At 38.6% G+C, this 18,124-nt stretch overlaps 2 protein-coding genes across 8 annotated transcripts; one reads left to right on the top strand and one right to left on the bottom strand.

The window, feature by feature from the left end:
- The first annotated feature begins 185 nt into the window (after nucleotides 1-185).
- LOC110376800 (uncharacterized) lies at nucleotides 186-16,758 on the top strand. 7 transcript variants are annotated; one of them, XM_049837646.2, is made up of 13 exons: nucleotides 186-614; nucleotides 1,767-3,220; nucleotides 3,289-3,414; nucleotides 3,958-4,139; nucleotides 10,089-10,234; nucleotides 10,806-10,897; nucleotides 12,367-12,459; nucleotides 13,289-13,350; nucleotides 13,613-13,675; nucleotides 13,897-13,990; nucleotides 15,128-15,324; nucleotides 15,659-15,790; nucleotides 16,355-16,758. In XM_049837646.2, the coding sequence occupies exons 1-12, from the start codon at nucleotides 488-490 to the stop codon at nucleotides 15,780-15,782; spliced, it is 2,760 nt and encodes a 919-aa protein (XP_049693603.2). In that variant the 5' UTR covers nucleotides 186-487; the 3' UTR covers nucleotides 15,783-15,790; nucleotides 16,355-16,758. The 7 variants fall into 7 exon arrangements, with proteins under 7 accessions (XP_049693603.2, XP_021191076.3, XP_049693602.2 ...); XM_021335401.3 differs by having other exon boundaries at nucleotides 187-614; nucleotides 3,955-4,139; nucleotides 15,131-15,324; XM_049837645.2 differs by having other exon boundaries at nucleotides 187-614; nucleotides 3,955-4,139.
- On the bottom strand, nucleotides 15,933-18,124 carry LOC110376799 (uncharacterized). The gene is made up of 4 exons (XM_021335400.3): nucleotides 17,675-18,124; nucleotides 17,351-17,499; nucleotides 16,779-16,890; nucleotides 15,933-16,445 (listed from the first exon to the last, which is right to left on the bottom strand). Exons 1-4 carry the CDS (start codon nucleotides 17,944-17,946, stop codon nucleotides 16,298-16,300), a joined length of 681 nt encoding a protein of 226 aa, XP_021191075.1. The 5' UTR covers nucleotides 17,947-18,124; the 3' UTR covers nucleotides 15,933-16,297.

Below are 18,124 nucleotides of genomic sequence, written 5' to 3'. Positions count from 1 at the left end.
TTCCATTAATGCGATGGGTTTAAGAAGCGTGTACGAGTACAGCGTAGACAGAGTATAGGACACTGATACTATACATCTACAGAGCACAGCATTTATAAATACTATAAATATCGACTAAAAAAATTCAAAATTTAGTCGATTCAAAAAAAAAAGAAAAAGTTTAGAATATTTGTCAAAAACTCGTAGTTGTCACTGGTAAAATAATCGTCTCTATCTGTCTCTATTGATACCTATACAGACAATATTCAAGACAAGTTTTATTTCTGTTTTTATACTAGATTTTATTCGCAGCATTCATGTAGCTGAAACGCTTATATTCTTGTGCTTATTATACATAATTTAAAAAATACATCAACATGGTTAAAATAAAGTGAATATGACTTCCTTCATGTCGGATGTTGAGTGTTGACAATAGCCAGAGTTACGAAGTTACCTTGTACGTTTAATCTTAGTTTGAACATTATGGCACAGTGTTGTTGATAATAAAATGACCGAGAAGGGCTTCGAAGGCGATCAAGTGTCGCCGTCTTGGGATATCGCTGGTCCATCATCTCTGGCAGCCATCCTGGATACTGTGTTTACATCTGCAACTTCTGACAACCATCAGAGAAATGGTAAATACTTATGTATAGCAGTCTGCTTGAGCTCCACGTTGTTTATCTCCCTGCTAGTCCTGTTTAAATAAGGAATAATATCAGTAATGGGTATTTCCTTGAGTCATGCAGTACTGTAATATATAAATAAATACAGTATGTTCTTTTGTGCAATATTGATATGAAAATGTGAAAGGTAGGAATACTATGGATTATGAATGCAAGTTTAGTCCTAACTGTAATTTGAATAAAATGCATTAAGTTGATGAAATGCATACATTCTAAAAATAGAACAAACTCATAATTATTAGTAAACAACAACAACTGAATTGTTCACTTATTTTATGGAACAAATCCATCAGAATTTTGGTATTCTATATATCTATTGTATACATAAAAATACTTTTTTTCACAAAAAAAATACCATCGTTTGTTACAAAGAGACTCATAAACATTTGGAAATGGTCCTTGCTAAGTCTGTAAGCCATATCAAGTAGTTAGTTATTTTGTCTGCTATTTAATCGCACATACAGGAAAGTCACTGTTTTAAAGCAGGACAGCCACGTCCCGTGGGAACTACTGTCCTTACCGGAATAGGGTACAAAAACAAACAAAATAATGCTTCCTGTTTATTATATTAGTAAAGATCATATCTCAGTTAGTTTAAGATTAAAATTGTTATATCAGGTCATATTGTGTAATTTTTCTAGGGATAGTAAATAATCCAAACATAATATTTATATTACAAAAACCGCTTTTATCATTCCCCTGTCCTTATCCATATTTTTATTAAGGGTCATCATAGCTTGCTTTCTTCTTCAATGCCTCCTTGACAAATTCAAATGAACAAAATTTCTATTCTAATTACACTCTTTTTTATTAAACAAGCGTGTATCAACTTGATTTGATCATTTCAGCTAAATGGAAATCGAACAATGCATGTATTTACTGTTAATAATGACTGGTAGCAAATTCAACCAATGTAACCATTTTTATCAATACTAAACTAGAACGAGGATTTTTTACACACAGCGCATGCCCACAAGACCCAACCTTATTTTTTCTTTATTGCACACTTAACAATAAATATATAAAGAATAAAGACAGTTTATGTACAACGGCGAGCTTAACCCAGAATTGACTTAAGACAGTTTATATTGTTATCTATTTCAGAACAAATGGAGTGTGATGCTCTGTTTGCAGAAAGTGATGATGAAGTAGAAGTGCTACCCACAACAACTGAACCAGCTGCTGTAGTCCCCACGGCAACCGAAACAACTACCACTGAACAAACGCCAAAACCTGTGTCATCAAATTATGTTAACTCAACAACACCCAACCAACCGTATGAAGTGAACCTGTCATCTTCACACCCAGCTGACTCACACACTCCAGTCCCTGAAGAGTATCAACCCTTACCAGACAGCTCTAGTTCACTGGATTACTCTTTTGCCACCAACAACCCTGACAGTACCGACGGTAATGGCCAGAGGAGACTCCCAGACATAAACATCCGTTATCAGCCGAAACCACAGTCACTGAACCAACACGGATATTTCTATCCAAACTACGCACATTATCCTAGCTTACAACCGCCTAGAGAATACGGGCCGCCTTTTAATAATGTTATTGTTCTGAATGACAACAGAAGCTTCCCGATAACTCATCCATTGCCGTATGCAATGTCTAACGGCATGCAAATGTCTGACAATCATCCAGAGTACGAATATTTACACCCCCGGTCAAATGTTTACAACCAAGGCCCCACTGCAGCAGATAATGCTAATCAGCGAGACCTAGAACGGCCCAGTCGCAAACTCAACATTTCTCCTCGGAGGCGACATTCAAAAGAAAATGAGGTTCCAAATCTAATAGAGGTCAGTTCAGAAGAAGAAGATAATGTCGCCTCGCCCAGAAAAAAGCAATGTGACAGTGGTGCCGGGTATCAGCCTACAAATGGGAATGCGAGCGGTTCAGGTAATGGAACAAGTGGGCCGCCTGCGGTTGAAGTCAAAGAAGAGCCAGGCAGTCAACCTTCTAGACCTGGTGTATCATATGGTAATAATCTACATTTGCCAACTGTAGACAACCGTACAACAACAGTGCAAGTTAATACTGCAACTGTAAAAAAGCAAATAAAAAAAGAAAAGCGTGAAAATGAAGTTGAGTGTGAATGCGGTCCGAGCTTGGAAGAGACGGAGCCCTGCCCTGCTGAAACGACAGCAGAGGGCTACAGACCATGTCAGAGCCAACAAACCCGATGTCCCGGGAACAGGACCATTGACCAGTCTACTAGTAACTCAATCACTTGTGGCGAGCCTCCAAGTTGTAGGGTAAATGTGAAACGAGAGCCTTGCTATATAAAACAAGAATATTCCCCTAATCAGGACGAAAATTTGTCATTGGTAAGCACTATTAAAACAGAAACAGTAGAACCTTGTCAAGTAAAAATAGAGCCTGGTACAACTGCAAGTGTTAATGAAAATGTTGAAGTAAAAACTGAGCCTGACAATGCAAGAAGATGTTGTAAAGTAGACGGTGCTGGCGATCGCAGACCTAAGGAGAGTTCTCCTCAGCCGGGGACTAGTTCGGGGAGGCAGGCAACTGATAACAGAACCAATACTCAGGTTTGTGATTCTGAAGATCTATTTGTCTTGCTGGAACGTGATTGTTATATGTGTGCTCTGTGATACAGGACTCGCGCGGGAATGACTCAGTGCAGCCTGGTAACGTGCTGGCGGCACCGGACTTGCAACTGGACTGGGTGTCCGACACCAGCTCCGATGATGGCGTGATGCTCGTAGGAGACGACAACAACTCAGTAAGTATTGCGGAAATTACGACAGTTTCAGAAACAAACTGAGACACTTGAGGACTTGAGATTTTTCCATGATGTCCTTAATTTAGCCCTGAGCTTAGTAGTATATTAAAAAGAATTAGCTGTAAATTCCATAAGTGCTCCAAAGATAGTGTGAATGCAGTACCGGAAGCAAGTCCATAGCTTAGCTTAGTTTCTTTCTAAACACAGGTTGGTTGGCTGTAGACGCAGTTTCGACCACGTCCCGTGGGCGAAACTTCTCGAACTAGGCCCTCTTTATATGTATACTAGTTGCCCGCCCTTGCTTCGCTTCGGTAATAGAGTTATATCATAGCTGATATTATAAGTGTTTCACTACTATATTATGCATGTATTGTACACATAAACCTTCCTCTTCAAACACTCTATCTGATAAAAAACATGAAAATCGGCTGCGAACTTTGAAGATTTCAGCTTGTAAAGGGACAAGGATATAGGGATATAAGGACAGAGAAAGCTTTTGTTGTTTTATACTATGTAGTGATGTATTCCTATAATTGTCAGCAGCAGGAGGTGATTGACCTGACGGGGTCTCCGGGGCGGGTGCCGGGGTGCCCGCAGCCGGGCGACCCCCAGGGCAACGTGTGGACCGGGTCCAGGACCATGCTGGGCATGCCGCGTAGATGCAGCTACCCGCCACATCTCGCCCACAGCGACATACCGCCGCACGCGCATATTATGCGAACCAGGTTATTGACCTTTCGATCATTTTAACTTAGGAAGACACACACATTTGTCTCATCTCCCGAGCCTTTTTCTCAACTATGTTGGGGTTGGCCCGAATGCGGCTCAGTACCAGTGTTTTACAAGGAGCGACTGCCAATCTGACCTCATCGACCCAGTTACCCGGGCAACCCAAACCAACCCCTTCGTTAGATTGGTGTCAGACTTACTGACTTCTGACTACTCTCAAGATACACTTAGGACATACTAACTTAGATAAGTTCTATTGGTACTTGCCTAATACTTGAGAGATTGTTTTTTCCCCACTACATATAGGAATACACACATCATCATCCTCCGCGCCCTTTTCCCAACTATGTTGGGGTCGGCTTCCAGTCTAACTGGATGTAGCTGAGTACCAGTCCTTTACAAGGAGCGACTGCCCTATCTGACCCCCTCAACCCAGTTACCCGGGCAACTCAATACCCTGATTTACTGACTACCCCCAAGATATACTTAGAAAGTACATACTACCTTAGATAAGTTGTATTGGTAGAATCATCTGCACGAATCTTGAGCGCTAACCTTCACCTGCGCAGAAGTGATTTATTAAAGTCAAAGTCAAAGTCAAAATCGTTTATTGAAAATAGGCTAGATTCTAGCACTTTTTCACGTCAAAAAAATACAGAATGACAGCACCCCCAAAACGCCCCCCTTTCACCACTTCCTAGTGTTATGGCTGGGAAGAAGAATTGGTGAAGAACAAACTTCCCAGCAACACAGCTGTCTATTACAACTCAATTATAATTAAATTACAATTATACAATTCAATATTAGTCACAAAATATATATATGTATAAAAAACACTTGTTGTCCACTTCAGAGCTGCCATCTGCGTGTATCTGTGAAATAATCATTAATGTTATAATACGCCTTTTTAATCAGAATATCCTTAATTTTGATTTTAAAAGAACTGTCCGTTAGTTCTAGCAAATGAACTGGGATTCTATTATAAATGCGTATACAAAGGCCCACAAACGAACCGTGCACTTTCTGCAATCGATAGTTGGATGCGGTTAATTTATGTTTATTTCTAGTATTGAAATTGTGCACGTCACTCTTTTTACTAAATAACTCTATGTTTTGCCTTACATATATTATATTGGCATAAATATATTGAGACGCCACAGTCAGAACACCAATATCCTTAAACCTTTCCCTTAGGGAGACTCTAGTACCTAGTCGGTATATAGCACGGATAGCACGCTTCTGTAACACGAAGACATTTTCTATGTCGGCAGCATTGCCCCACATAAGAATTCCGTAAGACATAACACTGTGGAAATAACTGAAGTACACTAAACGCGCCGTGGCTACATCGGTGAGAGCTCTTACCTTTCTGACAGCGTACGCAGCAGAGCTTAGTCTATTCGTGAGGCCAGTTATATGCTCACCCCATTGAATTTTGGAGACTACAGTTATTCCTAGAAAAGTGGTAGCTTGGACCGTTTCAATTTCCTCATTGTTTAAAACTACACTGGGGCCGAGATTTTTCACGTTTGGCAAAGCAAATTTAATACATTTGGTTTTCTTCGCATTCAAAACTAAATTATTGGCTGTGAACCAGTGCGTTACTAACGACAGACACGAATTCACGTCATCAAAATCTACTCTATTCCTATCAACTTTAAAAATTAGAGACGTGTCATCAGCAAACAATACTACATCACACAATGATTTTAAATAATATGGCAAGTCATTAATGTACACAAGAAACAAAAATGGCCCCAGAATCGAGCCTTGCGGTACGCCCAAACAAACGGGTAGATTGGAAGATTTGACACCATTAACGTCAACACATTGCATTCTGCCGCTTAAATATGAGCTAATAACACTAAGTGCGCTATCTCTAATGCCATAGTACTTAAGCTTCTGGGTAAGCGTTTCATGTTGGACGCAGTCAAACGCCTTAGAAAGATCACAAAACACCCCAATTGCATTCTGCGACTTCTCCCACGCGGTATAAATGTGCTTCAGTAGAGCAACTCCGGCATCCGTTGTTGAGCGACCCTTAGTGAAACCATATTGTTCCGCATGTAAAATATTATGTAAATTGAAATGACGCAGCAGCTGATTTAAAATGATTTTTTCATAAATTTTGCTTAACGCGGGTAAAATTGAAATCGGCCTAAAGTTGCCTAGGTCATTCTTTCTCCCTGATTTAAAGAGTGGTATAACCTTACTGTATTTCATAAGTTCGGGAAAGGTACCTGAGTCAATACCCTCATTAAATATACTAGCCAAATAGGGTGCAATATCGTCAATAATACAGTCTATAACTTTTACAGAGATACCCCACAAGTCACCTGTCTTTTTTGAATTTAATGACTTGAAGGTTCTAACTATATCATGAGGTGTAATATAACTAAAAGTAAATGTGGCTTCACATTGGCTAACACTACTTCGTAAAAATTTTTCGGCGTTGGTGGTAGAGGAGTCTAAGTCGCTAGTGGTCTTTATTGCAATATTAGAAAAGAAGGTATTAAATTCTCTAGCTACATCCGAATCTTTCTCATAAACTTGATTCTCATTAACGATTTTGTATCGAGTATCACGCTGTTTATTTTTTCCAGTCTCACTATTAATAATATTCCACGTAGCTTTAATTACACTATTACTGTTCTTGATTTTATTACTAAAATACATTGATTTTGCCGCATGACAGACTTTCTTAAACAATTTGGAATAATTTCTAACAAATGTAATAAAATTTTCATCAAATTTATAATTTTTCATTTCATACAGCTCGTACAACTTAGCTCTACTCTTGTAAATGCCGGGGGTAGCCCACTCATTGAAATTAGCGGTTTCTTTTATTACGAAAGTTTTGGTTTTAAAACTAGAATTAAATTCATATTTAATGATATCGAACAGAGCTCCGTACATTAAATGGGGATTGTCATTATCTAATATCTCATAGCCTAGTTTTGCAATTATATTATTTTTGAATGTATTAAAACGACTGGTTGTTAAGGGGCGACATGTTATTTCCCGTTTGATTTTATGCTGTCTATCAGGAAACCGTGCCAGTTGACCACGGTGATCGGAAGAAAGGCCATTGGTAATCAGAGTCTCCGTGGCGGTACAATTACTAAATATATTATCTAAACAGGTTGACGAGGTTGCCGTAATTCTTGTTGGTTCTAGAAATAAATTAAACAAGTTGAAAGATTTAAATAAGTTAAGCAACCTTATAGTTAAGGGAGATGATTCTAAAATATTAACATTGAAATCACCGCAAACTAAAAGTGTTTTACTACTTGAATTTAGTTTAGAAAGGGAATTTTCCATTACCGATTCAAAGATGTTAAAATCCCCTGAAGGAGGCCTGTACACACAAATTATAACAAACCGCTCCAGTTCAACACATGACAGTTCTATGTTGCGCTCCACTGATAATTTAACTATATCCAAACGTTCTTTACACTTTATATTATTGGACACAATTATAAGAGAGCCACCATGGATGGCTTCCTTTCTAACAAACGCACTTTGTACTGTGTAATTACTATTATTAAGGAATATTATTTCAGAATTTCTGTGCCAGTGCTCAGTTATGCACATTACTTGTACCATATAATGCTCAATGAATAAACTTAATTCTAGATCCTTGCCGGAAAGGCCCTGAATGTTTTGATGTACAACATTCAGTTGATGTGGCCCACCCTTTGTCGCACCATGTAGTTTAAACTATCAGGTGTATCAATACTTGTATTAGTAGAACTACTAATGTTACTAAAAGAAGAGGTTACCGTAGTAGAACCCGGGTCAATTTGTATATTATTTGCTATCAATATAGCAATTTGTCTTTTATAATAAAAACTAAGATACATTGTATCATTTGTCATTACAAAATTATTTATAAATTTATTTGTATCAAAGTACATTATTCTATTATTGTAATGCCTAGTTGTATTGTACATTAATAGATTTAAATTAAATATGTACTGATTTTGTTCTTCAGTAAAATTTTTAGAATATGGTAAGGCACAGATGATAAACTTGCAATTTGTTTCATTATTTAATTTTATCATTAATTCAATGCAATCTATTATATTTTGTTTATTGACTGCTAGACTATCTCCAAATAGCATAATGGCAGATGAAGTGGTATTAAGATTAGTCAATTTAATTCTTTCTATGATTTCATTGTAGCTGGCACCGGGTGAACAATTGTTTATTATATTACTTTTACAGTATTGAGAGACTAATTTACCAAAACCTAGACCAAATCTATCAGAAAATATTTGTGATGAGTTTTGATTTCCTGAACTATGTTTATGTGAAATGCTTGATGGTGGAATATTGCACTGAACAGCGACACGAGGTGGTATTGTGTCACTGTTCACAGCTGACTGCATAGTACTAGGCGTTGTTAACTGTAGGTCAGCTTGTACTGTTGGTTGAGAACAAGTACAGTTGTTATATTTGTTTTTAAGAGAATCAAGACGGTCCATATTTTCACTACCTAACTGGAGCAGCTCATCGGTAGCCAGAATATGTTCCTTAATTTGATATTTGGCTGCCTCATAATTGTGTGTTATCTTTGTTAACTCACGCTGCAGATCAAGCATCTCCTGTTGCAGAACCTGTGTATCTTGGTCATACATTAGCCTACTTTGTAAAAGTTGATTAGTGCACAAATTTAACTGTTGTTTTAAATTAACCTTACTTTTAAGTAAATTATTTAATTTATAAGTCGATTTTTGTTTATGACACACTCTCTTAATTTTTTGAATCAATTTGTTTATTCTAATGTATTTTTTAATTTTTTTGTGACTCATATTTAGTGAATTTGATGCAACAAGCTCATTAAAAAGGCGATGAGTGTCGTCACTTTCTTTTTGTTCTTGAATTTGCTTGAAGCATGTCAACGACTTGTGAGCGTCATTTAAGCTGGTCTCTAGTTCAGTAATGCGACTCAGAGCCCTCTCATGAGCATCACTACATTCACTAAAAGAACCTACAAAAACCTGTAACCTATCCCGCTGATCCAGAATATCCATATATTGAATGTGTAACTCAGCAAGTTGAGACTTTAATCCTGAGTTTTTATTAATTATATTCTGTATTTCTTCCTCGCTCTCATCACGTTCCCTCAACAGTTGACCACAGAGCTCCTTAGATGTTTTCAGCTCTTCCAGGGTGTCCTTCAGTTTTACCTCCATGTCTTTGACAGTAGCCTTTCGTGTCTTAATGGACATGGTGTCAGGTATTTATTGTTTAAGCAATCAGGAGAAAGTTATCTTTGGTTTTTACTCGCTTTTTATTTTTATTGCAATGTTAGGGTAGGTTACAAGGTTGACTTTGTTTTTTACGTAAATCTGATATGTAATGTAAATAATACAATCTGCAGTTGTGGAACTGATGCAGTAAAGTGTGACACAAATATAATAGAAAGATACTTCCCGTTAAAATCCAATTAATTTGAATTGAGCGGTTGACAGCTGACCGCCTCCGTGTGATGTAGATTTTTATCAGTTATCCTTCTACAATGACGCCACAAACATTTGTACACTATATTTATGACCACTACTACTATATTAAATACTTTTAAGGGCTATTTTGACTATTTTTCTATTTTATTTTAATTATAAATTACACAGCTGTTTTTTGACAAGTCACCCGGCCAGTGTTGCCAGCCAATCGTCAACTCGTATTAGCAAAGAACCAATCCCGAGGGACGGCTATGACGCGATGCACTGCGGGCCAATCACCGCTTTAGCCCGCCCCCGCGCCTCACTTCATACCACAAAAGGGACCCCATAAATTACTTCTGCGCAGGTGAAGGTCAGCGCTCAAGATTTGTGCCGATGATTATATTATTGCCTAATACTTAAGAGATTGTTTTTTCCCCCACTAGGTCACCACGACATTGTGTCATAATATTTGATTGTCTGGTACTATGTCCGCAGGGTCCGCGTGGGCCCGTGCACGGGGTGCCGGCGCTGCTGCTGCGGGCACGCGGGCTGCGCGTGCTGCGGCGTGGCGCCCCAGCAGCCGCACCCGCCGCCGCACGCGCATCCGCCCCATCACCATCACCACGCGCCGCCCGCACACAGTCTGTATCTTTCATTTACACGCTTATATACAACAAACCCAAGATGAAAACTCAACGTCTCAAAAACGTCCCCACCAAACGACCGCAACATTCAGGGGCCCGATTCTCCTAATTTTACTTAAGCGCCATTTATTCAATCTTAATTTGACCCACATCTCGGTCTCCCGATTAGGTTGAAATTTTGCACACGCTCTGAGTTCTGATGACAATACATGACTAGCTAAGAAACGTCATTACAAATCCAATATGGCGGCCTCCCCAAAATGGCAGACTAGCTATTTGATATATCCACTCCCGTGATATGGGGGTGTTTTTTAGTTATTCAAACTATTATTTTAAGAGCCCGGCTCTTGTTGATGCAGTTCCTTCCATTTAGGCATTACTTACCTACTCTGATTTAAATTGTCATTTAGTTATTTTAAAATTTTATGTGATGTTTTCAATTTTTTTATATTTTTTTTTAAGTTTCCTTTGCAAGAAATGTACCTACAGTGATGTATGTAATTGACTTTTGAAGTCGTGTAAATCAAAAAAACAAACAAATAAAAGTATAAAATGTTGCATTTCTCAGTGGGTGAACGTCAGCGGCGAGACGTGATGTCGGCGGTAGCGCCGCCCTATCTAGTGCACGAGCGACTCTGGCAACGGCAACACCACATGATGGTAAGTGCACAATTATATATGGCAACACCTTGCCGTTTTCCCGCGATTTCACCTACATACACACACTTCTCGCCCGTACCGCGATAAAATATACTAAGATACTCCGGAAGCGTGTAGCTTTGCAACGGTGAAAGAATTTTTTCAAATCGGTTCTATAGTTTCGGAGCCTTTTTAGGTTTGTACCTCCCAAACAAAAGAATTTCTTCTTTATTATATTAGTATCGATAGCTTGTCAATTTAGTTAGTGACACTCACAAAGAACAAAAGAAAAGACAAAGAATAAAATCGGGCGATGCTAATAATAATAACGCACCACTAGCAATCCTGTCCTACCTACCCCCACCGCTATCCAATTATCATGGGAGTGTCCCTTTCAAATTGGCAAAACTATAGCCTGCACTATTTTCTTGGTATGAAATTTGGCATCTGCACTTAAATATTTATGTTGTAGTAAAACATATTCCTGAATAGTAAAGTTATACCTATAGACAGATGAAGCATAGCTTTAGTTTTTTTTTTTCTTTTCGAAATAGTAGTAGTAGTACTTGAATCTTTTTGCCTTGCTTTATTGTAGTCTGTAGTCTAAAATTTTTGTTGTTATTTGTAGTTAGTAGTTTCTTTTTCTTTATAAGAACACTACTTACATACAATAGACACGTGGTGGCGGGAGCTTGTATCGGCTTAGAAGAGAGAAAATATAATAAAAGGGTATACCACAGAACCATGGATAATATACCTACACAAATCATGGTTTGTCATGTATATCTCAAACTACTACTACACTTGAAAACTTAAGCAATAGGTTTTTCGACATACTTGAAAACGTTGGATAAAACAGCAAGAAAGGCAAATGAAACTCAAAAAAATATTTAACAATTTCACTTAACTAAAAGTAGTGTACCACTTACAGTGGTAATTGGGTAATTTATTTCACTTTCGCGTACGGTCTTGACTATCGTCACGGTTAATCAGAAGCCAGTAAGTCTGACACCAGTCTTGGTAGTCTACCAAGGATTATTGGGTTGCCCGGGTAACTGGTTAAGGAGGTCAGATACTTTTTCCACAACATATTTTCCAGCCAGCTATCATACCTAATCCTTAAAACTATCCGCCAGTTACAGAAAGGTTCATTAAAGTTAAAGCCTCTTTAAATCTATGGCTGACTCTTTCTCTGTCAACAAGATAAAAAGCATAGCATAAAGAGAGGAAGTAGGTTGTCTTCATACAAATGCGCCGCGGCGGCTCTTGATTTAGTTAAGTGTGCGTGCAGCGACGCGTAGACACGATGGCGCACACATACAAGCCGCGCGCGGCGCATTTATGTGAAGATAACCTATTTCCTCTCTTTATACTATGTAAAACTGTTAGCAATAGATTTAATGAAGCATTAACTTTAATCGATCTTTCTGCAAGTGACGGTAAAAAGAAACAAACAAGGCAGTACAATGGGTATGGTGTTGTATTTGCAGGAGCTGCAACGGCGCACCATGATGGGCGAAAGCTTTCCGCCCAGCTTCGTGCAGTACCCGCCCGCGCCGCCCCCGCCCACCACTGTGCTCGCTGTATACACTATACTTATTATACCGACACTTACTAACACTTGTAGAAACATTTAGTATACTAACACTATATTAAGTAGAGTCGTTTAGTATGCTAACACTTTATATAGATTCCTTTGTTATACTAACACATTGACACTATACTTTTTTTTTTTTTTTTTTCTTAGCCCTTATTGTCCCACTGCTGGGCAAAGGCCTCCCCATTTTGTTTCCACACCTCTCGATCCTTAGATTGCTCCCACCAGTCAGGGTTGTAGGCGTCCAGATCGTCACGCGACACTTTACTTAGATTCATTTATTATAACAACCAACACTTGCTGACACTTGTAGAATACTTTATTATACTAACACTTAATGTAGAATCATTTATTATGGTAACACTTTATGTAGTAACATTTAGTATACCAACACTTGGTAGCACTAAGTAGATTGATTATACGAACACTTGCTAACACTTTATATAGTATCATTTATTATATCAATACTTGTAAAATCATTTACTGTATTTACACGTGCTCACACTATGTAGACTACTTCTTTATACCATCAATTACTAACACCTTTATTTAGGAACTTTACCTTTTGTTGCATTTGTTTGATTTTTGTGTTTGCATGTGAATTGTGGGTTCGACTCCCAAATGCACGGTACCTAGATGTTCTTCAGTTGGTTCGCCCATTAGAAGCCCAAGAAAGAGGCCTACTGATATAACTCTATTTTTATCCCGTACTGAAATCTCAGGGACCAATATAATATATCATGTTTATCTACTTTATATCGTTCAATTGTTTAACCAACATAACGAAAGATGATAATCTGGTATTGGTATTTCAGTTCCCTGATGAATTGGAGCAACGTGACATCGCAGCACCCCCGCCACCGCCGCCTATGATGCTGTGAGTAACTCTGTCCACTATTAATAAATAATTGTTACACTTGCATTTTATATCAACATCTAATATATTTACCATTTATGTATTTATCATACTCTACTGGCCTAATTGATATTTTGGTGGCGAGCATTTCATTCAATCCACGGTCTATACTTGACTAACAATCATTCGTAACTTCGGATTTGTGGCAAAATATCGATAGACTCGTACTGTCTAATTTGCTTTGAGGAATACGCGAAGCGAGAACACATGTATTCGCTTCTAGGCGGCGTCGAGCGGCGGGCCGGGTGATGGCCGCCCTTCGCGGCCCGAGTTCCGTCGCAACGAGGTATCAGCATTTATTCTACAAGCGATGCGTATTTACAAGTTACATGTTCATTCAGCGCAATCTTACGTTCTACTTTATTCAACTATCTTCTCTGCGATTCTACAAGCATTTTTTTATATAACATTTCGTCAATATCTGCAACTTAAAAAGAAAAAAATGAAAAATTCTTCGTTTTAAAACTTTGTATGGTTGTCTCACAAAATGTAATGTTTTTTTTCCAGTGACAGGCAACATATACACCACCATATGCATCACTACATGCAGATGCATCCCTCGCCGCCGCATCTCCACATATCTATACAGCCGTCGTTCATGGTAAAATATTTTTATTTTATTTCACTTCATTTTATGCCGCATTAATTTTTTCTCACATGGACAAGAATTGCAAGCACCTTTTTCGTAGGCCTTTTATGTATTTTACCAAGTGTTGTACCAAGGGTCGCGGTAACTCTTTCGAACAATCCCACAGCGCAAACCATGTGGTATATTCCCAAGCGCCTTGATTTTGTTGTTTGTCAATGTGTCAAACGCGAAGATTAAGCCGTTTTATGCCAGAGCGCAGATACGCGAGACATAATAGATTTTCTATTGTTATATAATTCAAAGTAAAGGTCAAAAACGTTTATTGAAAGTAGGCTAGTTTTTAGCACTTTGACATCAAATTTACAAAAGGACAGCACCCCCAAATTAGCGAAATACAAGTAGTTAATTCCCTTTATGTTGATGATATCCTGTTATCCCTCATCAGGGACATAGGTCTCGCAGAGGGTTTTGCCGCTCCTTTCGATAATGATCAGCAAGTTCGATGCGCTTCAAGCCCAGACCAGTAGAGCCAGCCTCCTTCTCAACTCCGCGATTTTATAATAAAAGTAAATGAATTTTTATTCATTGCCCATTGGTAGTAGGATCACAAAAAATGTATGGAGCAATTTGAGCCAATTCGCAAAAATCGTAAATTCTCATAGTTCTATGTATGTACTTTTGTGGTGTATCACATTAGGAACAACTTTTTGAGGTAACCGGTAACAACCCTCTATGCCGTCGCTGTTGACGTTAACATCTTCTGTCACACACAACTAAAGGTCATGCATGGCACACGTGTACGGCGAAGCCCTAATCGAGCGATCAACTTATTTTGCGTAACAACAGCTACCTGTGCTTTGCCGTGACCTTTAGGCTGGTTTTCCACCGGAAATGTGCGAGGTAAATGTGTCGTAAGAGGATATGTACCGGTGTGCACATTGCTCGCTTATTTTGTAAAAAACCTCGCTCCTCTAAGCCGTTTCCACCAGAGCTATGCGGAGCGAGGCTAGGTAAATGAAGTGATTCTATTGGCTCTTGAAAAACACATACCTCGCAACGCATCCTAGCACATCACTGGTGGAAAACCAGCCTTACTCGGTGGTTTTATGAAGTGTTTCGATGTTTGGTATGAAGCAATTTGCGTTGAAGCAGGGCACGGGCGCCATGGCGGCGGCCATGGTGTACGCGGCGGAGACGGAGGCGGGGCGCGGCTGGCGCGGGCGCGGGGCGTCGCGCGCCGTCATCGAGAGCAACACCTACCGCCACGCCTACCGCCCCGCGCCGCTGCACCAGGACGAGAAGTGCACTATATGCCTCTCGCTATTCGAGGTCGATTCTGACTGCAGGTATGTTACATCCCGGGTTTACACCTGATGGATTCTACAACAGGAGCGGTAGCTGAGGTATTATCCATCATTTCAGACCTTGAACGAAATAGTCCTTATCCCACAGATTTTTTGTAGGAGAAAAATAGGACACACATATAGCAATAGAGCAGCGCACTAGTCCTAAAAAAAGTCTGCCAGAAAATTCTAGTCAGATATTTCAACAAAAAATCGCCCCGATAATATCCTACAAAAAGTTGGCGGAAAGCCCTGAAAACGGGCAGAAAGATGTCTCAATAGACACACTGGATGTATAGAGGTTCGTTTTTTAATGGTAGCTTTCGTGATATTACAGGCGGTTACCATGCATGCATCTATTCCACATGGAGTGCGTCGACCAGTGGCTGAGCACTAACAAGCACTGCCCCATCTGTCGCGTCGACATCGAAACGCATCTCAACAAGGATGCTACATTTTAAACGCCCACGTAAGTCACTTGATATTACCCCAACAGTCTTGGACACGAATGGGCATTAATTATATACTCTCTTATGAATCCTTGATGAAAGATTCAGTTTTGCAACAAACTGATGCGGGTTTTATAATAGTAACAGAAAGAAAACAATTAATATTCTTTCAAAGTTTCTTATTGTCTAGGGCACTAACTAGATTATATATACAGGTAATTTTGATAGCAGATTCACTATGATGTGTTTCCCTCTTTAACAAATTTTTAATGAAGTTCCTATTGAATTTGAAAAGCAAATCATACTCGTTAAGATTTCGTATATAACATTTATCCAATTAGCAAGTTTGCATGAACACAAACAAGAAAGTAATCACTAGCTTGAATAAAAATTAATGTAAATCATAATAAATGCAATATTTATATACAAGCCACTAAGTACTACTTGATCTATGCTAGAATTAGTTACATCTATGAAAGTCTATAGGTGTGTGAGCTTAAGTGAGTTGTAACGAGTGACAAACAATGTCAGGTCTGCAATGTCTTTTTCTCGTTCTTGATTTCATGTTTGAGTTTGTCCTGCAGCTCCTGGGGCGCGCTGAGGATGGCCTGCTGCTGCAGCTCGAGGCTCTCTTGCTGCAACTCGTGTGTCAGCTGCTTCTGTGCGTTGCACGTCCTGCAACACACACACTACTGCCACTATATGTATATACACACAATATCAATTAACTATAAGAATATTTTTGTTTATAAAATTTTGTTACTTTATATCATTATTACAATGTTAGAGGTCAAAGAAGTGACTATTGTTGTTTTACATATTAATGCGCATATTTAATATTAATCTGTATTAAATTTAATTTAAACAAAGCAATCTGTTAATTTTGAGCACTCCTAACTAAAAAAAATATATGTAAAAAATGAAAACATTGTAAAATATTTCTCATAAAAACATAACATGCTTTAATAAACTCATTTTTTTTGTATAATTTTTTGTTTATTTGTTTACCTGCATGCATGATCAATTCTCTCACATATGGCATCTGATGCGGCAATGTTTCCTGATAAGTATGAAATTTCTGCTGCAACTGTTGCTAACTTTTCTGCATAATCCATATAACCTAGAAAGCAATTAATTAGCAAGTCTTATCAACTCAATTGGTAGATAATAACCAAATCGAAAAGCGGAAAGGGAAGTATAAGAAGACAAAACTACTATCAAACTAACAAGGTTGATGATGAAATCTAAGCTTACTAACAAGATATGTCATGGCAGCTAATACTGTTATTTCTTATCCTTATGAACAGGTTTAAAAAATCATTGTCAAGCATCCCCAATCCCCTCAGAGATTAAAATATATTAGAGTTCCAGAATATTAATTTTATTAGTAAGTGCTATCAGGTAGCCCGGGTAACTGGGCAAAGGAGGTCAAGCAAGCAGTCAGCTGCTTCCAATTAGAGTAGCAGCAATTTTTTGATGGGAGGAAATCCTCGTGAACATCCTCTACTAGGGGAAACGTAGACATGCTGGACTTTAGTTGGGAAGTCTAGGCAAATGGTCCATTAGGCCTGTGAACTTACTAAACAAAGTGTGAAGATTGTGTCGTAAGTCACACAGTGATCCTCTCACGGCAACCAGCTGGTCCCAGTGGTGTGGAGGAGTGCCATCCTCGCCCCACTCCAGGGCTTGTTTCACCAGGCAGATCTCCCTAGTCAGTGCATCTCGTAACCTATGTTACAATTAGTTACATTAACTTTCAAGTAAGTGATGAATGAAGCAAGGAATTTCTTAATCTGTCTTGTGATTGTCGTTATGAAAGAGTGAAGAGGGTTGGAGGAGTGGACCATTTTAATTTCTGGATTTCATTGAGTGAGTCCGTTCAAAGGGCGCATAAAGTTGCTTACCTTTCACTGGTATCTTGTATAGCAACTAACGTAACAGTCAAAAGTTGAGTGGCTGCGTTTACATTAATGGTAGTAGCTTGTCGAATTAAAAAGTCATGTTCCAGACTACCTGCATCCCACAGTACATCAAACTCTTTCTGTTTTTCGTCACAATAAGCAGTGGTTAACAGCCCCATAGTTACTGGAGCATAATTTCGAATTTTTGTGACAATGGTCTTACGCTGAGTTCGGAAGGCAGTCCTGAGAAAGGTCGAAAGCCCGTATCTAAACATTATGTTAGTGGGATGATCAAAGATAGTCTGGTACGAATTTTATAATAATATTTTTACACCATTGTTCTTTTTTGTAGGAGAAAAATTTGACAGCCGCCGAAAGAAATATTTGACTTATTTGAGGTTATGTTTGTTCTGTTTTGATTTCTTTCACACTTCATTTTTTTGTTTTTGAATT

This window comes from Helicoverpa armigera, chromosome 23 (genome assembly GCF_030705265.1).
Source record: "Helicoverpa armigera isolate CAAS_96S chromosome 23, ASM3070526v1, whole genome shotgun sequence".
Lineage (NCBI taxonomy): Eukaryota > Metazoa > Arthropoda > Insecta > Lepidoptera > Noctuidae > Helicoverpa > Helicoverpa armigera.
This window is presented reverse-complemented; position numbering and strand designations above follow the sequence as displayed.

What these genes read in the sequence shown, in the direction of transcription:
- LOC110376799 (XM_021335400.3), bottom strand. Translation starts at nt 17,946, where the DNA reads ATGTTTAGATACGGGCTTTCGACCTTTCTCAGGACTGCCTTCCGAACT. An exon ending in ATACAAGATACCAGTGAAAG is followed by an intron (nt 17,500 to 17,674) that starts GTAAGCAACTTT and finishes ATTGTAACATAG; the next exon opens with GTTACGAGATGCACTGACTA. An exon ending in CAATCTTCACACTTTGTTTA is followed by an intron (nt 16,891 to 17,350) that starts GTAAGTTCACAG and finishes ATTGCTTTCTAG; the next exon opens with GTTATATGGATTATGCAGAA.
- LOC110376800 (XM_049837645.2), top strand. Translation starts at nt 488, where the DNA reads ATGACCGAGAAGGGCTTCGAAGGCGATCAAGTGTCGCCGTCTTGGGAT. An exon ending in GCGCATATTATGCGAACCAG is followed by an intron (nt 4,140 to 10,088) that starts GTTATTGACCTT and finishes CTATGTCCGCAG; the next exon opens with GGTCCGCGTGGGCCCGTGCA. An exon ending in GAGGTCGATTCTGACTGCAG is followed by an intron (nt 15,325 to 15,658) that starts GTATGTTACATC and finishes GTGATATTACAG; the next exon opens with GCGGTTACCATGCATGCATC.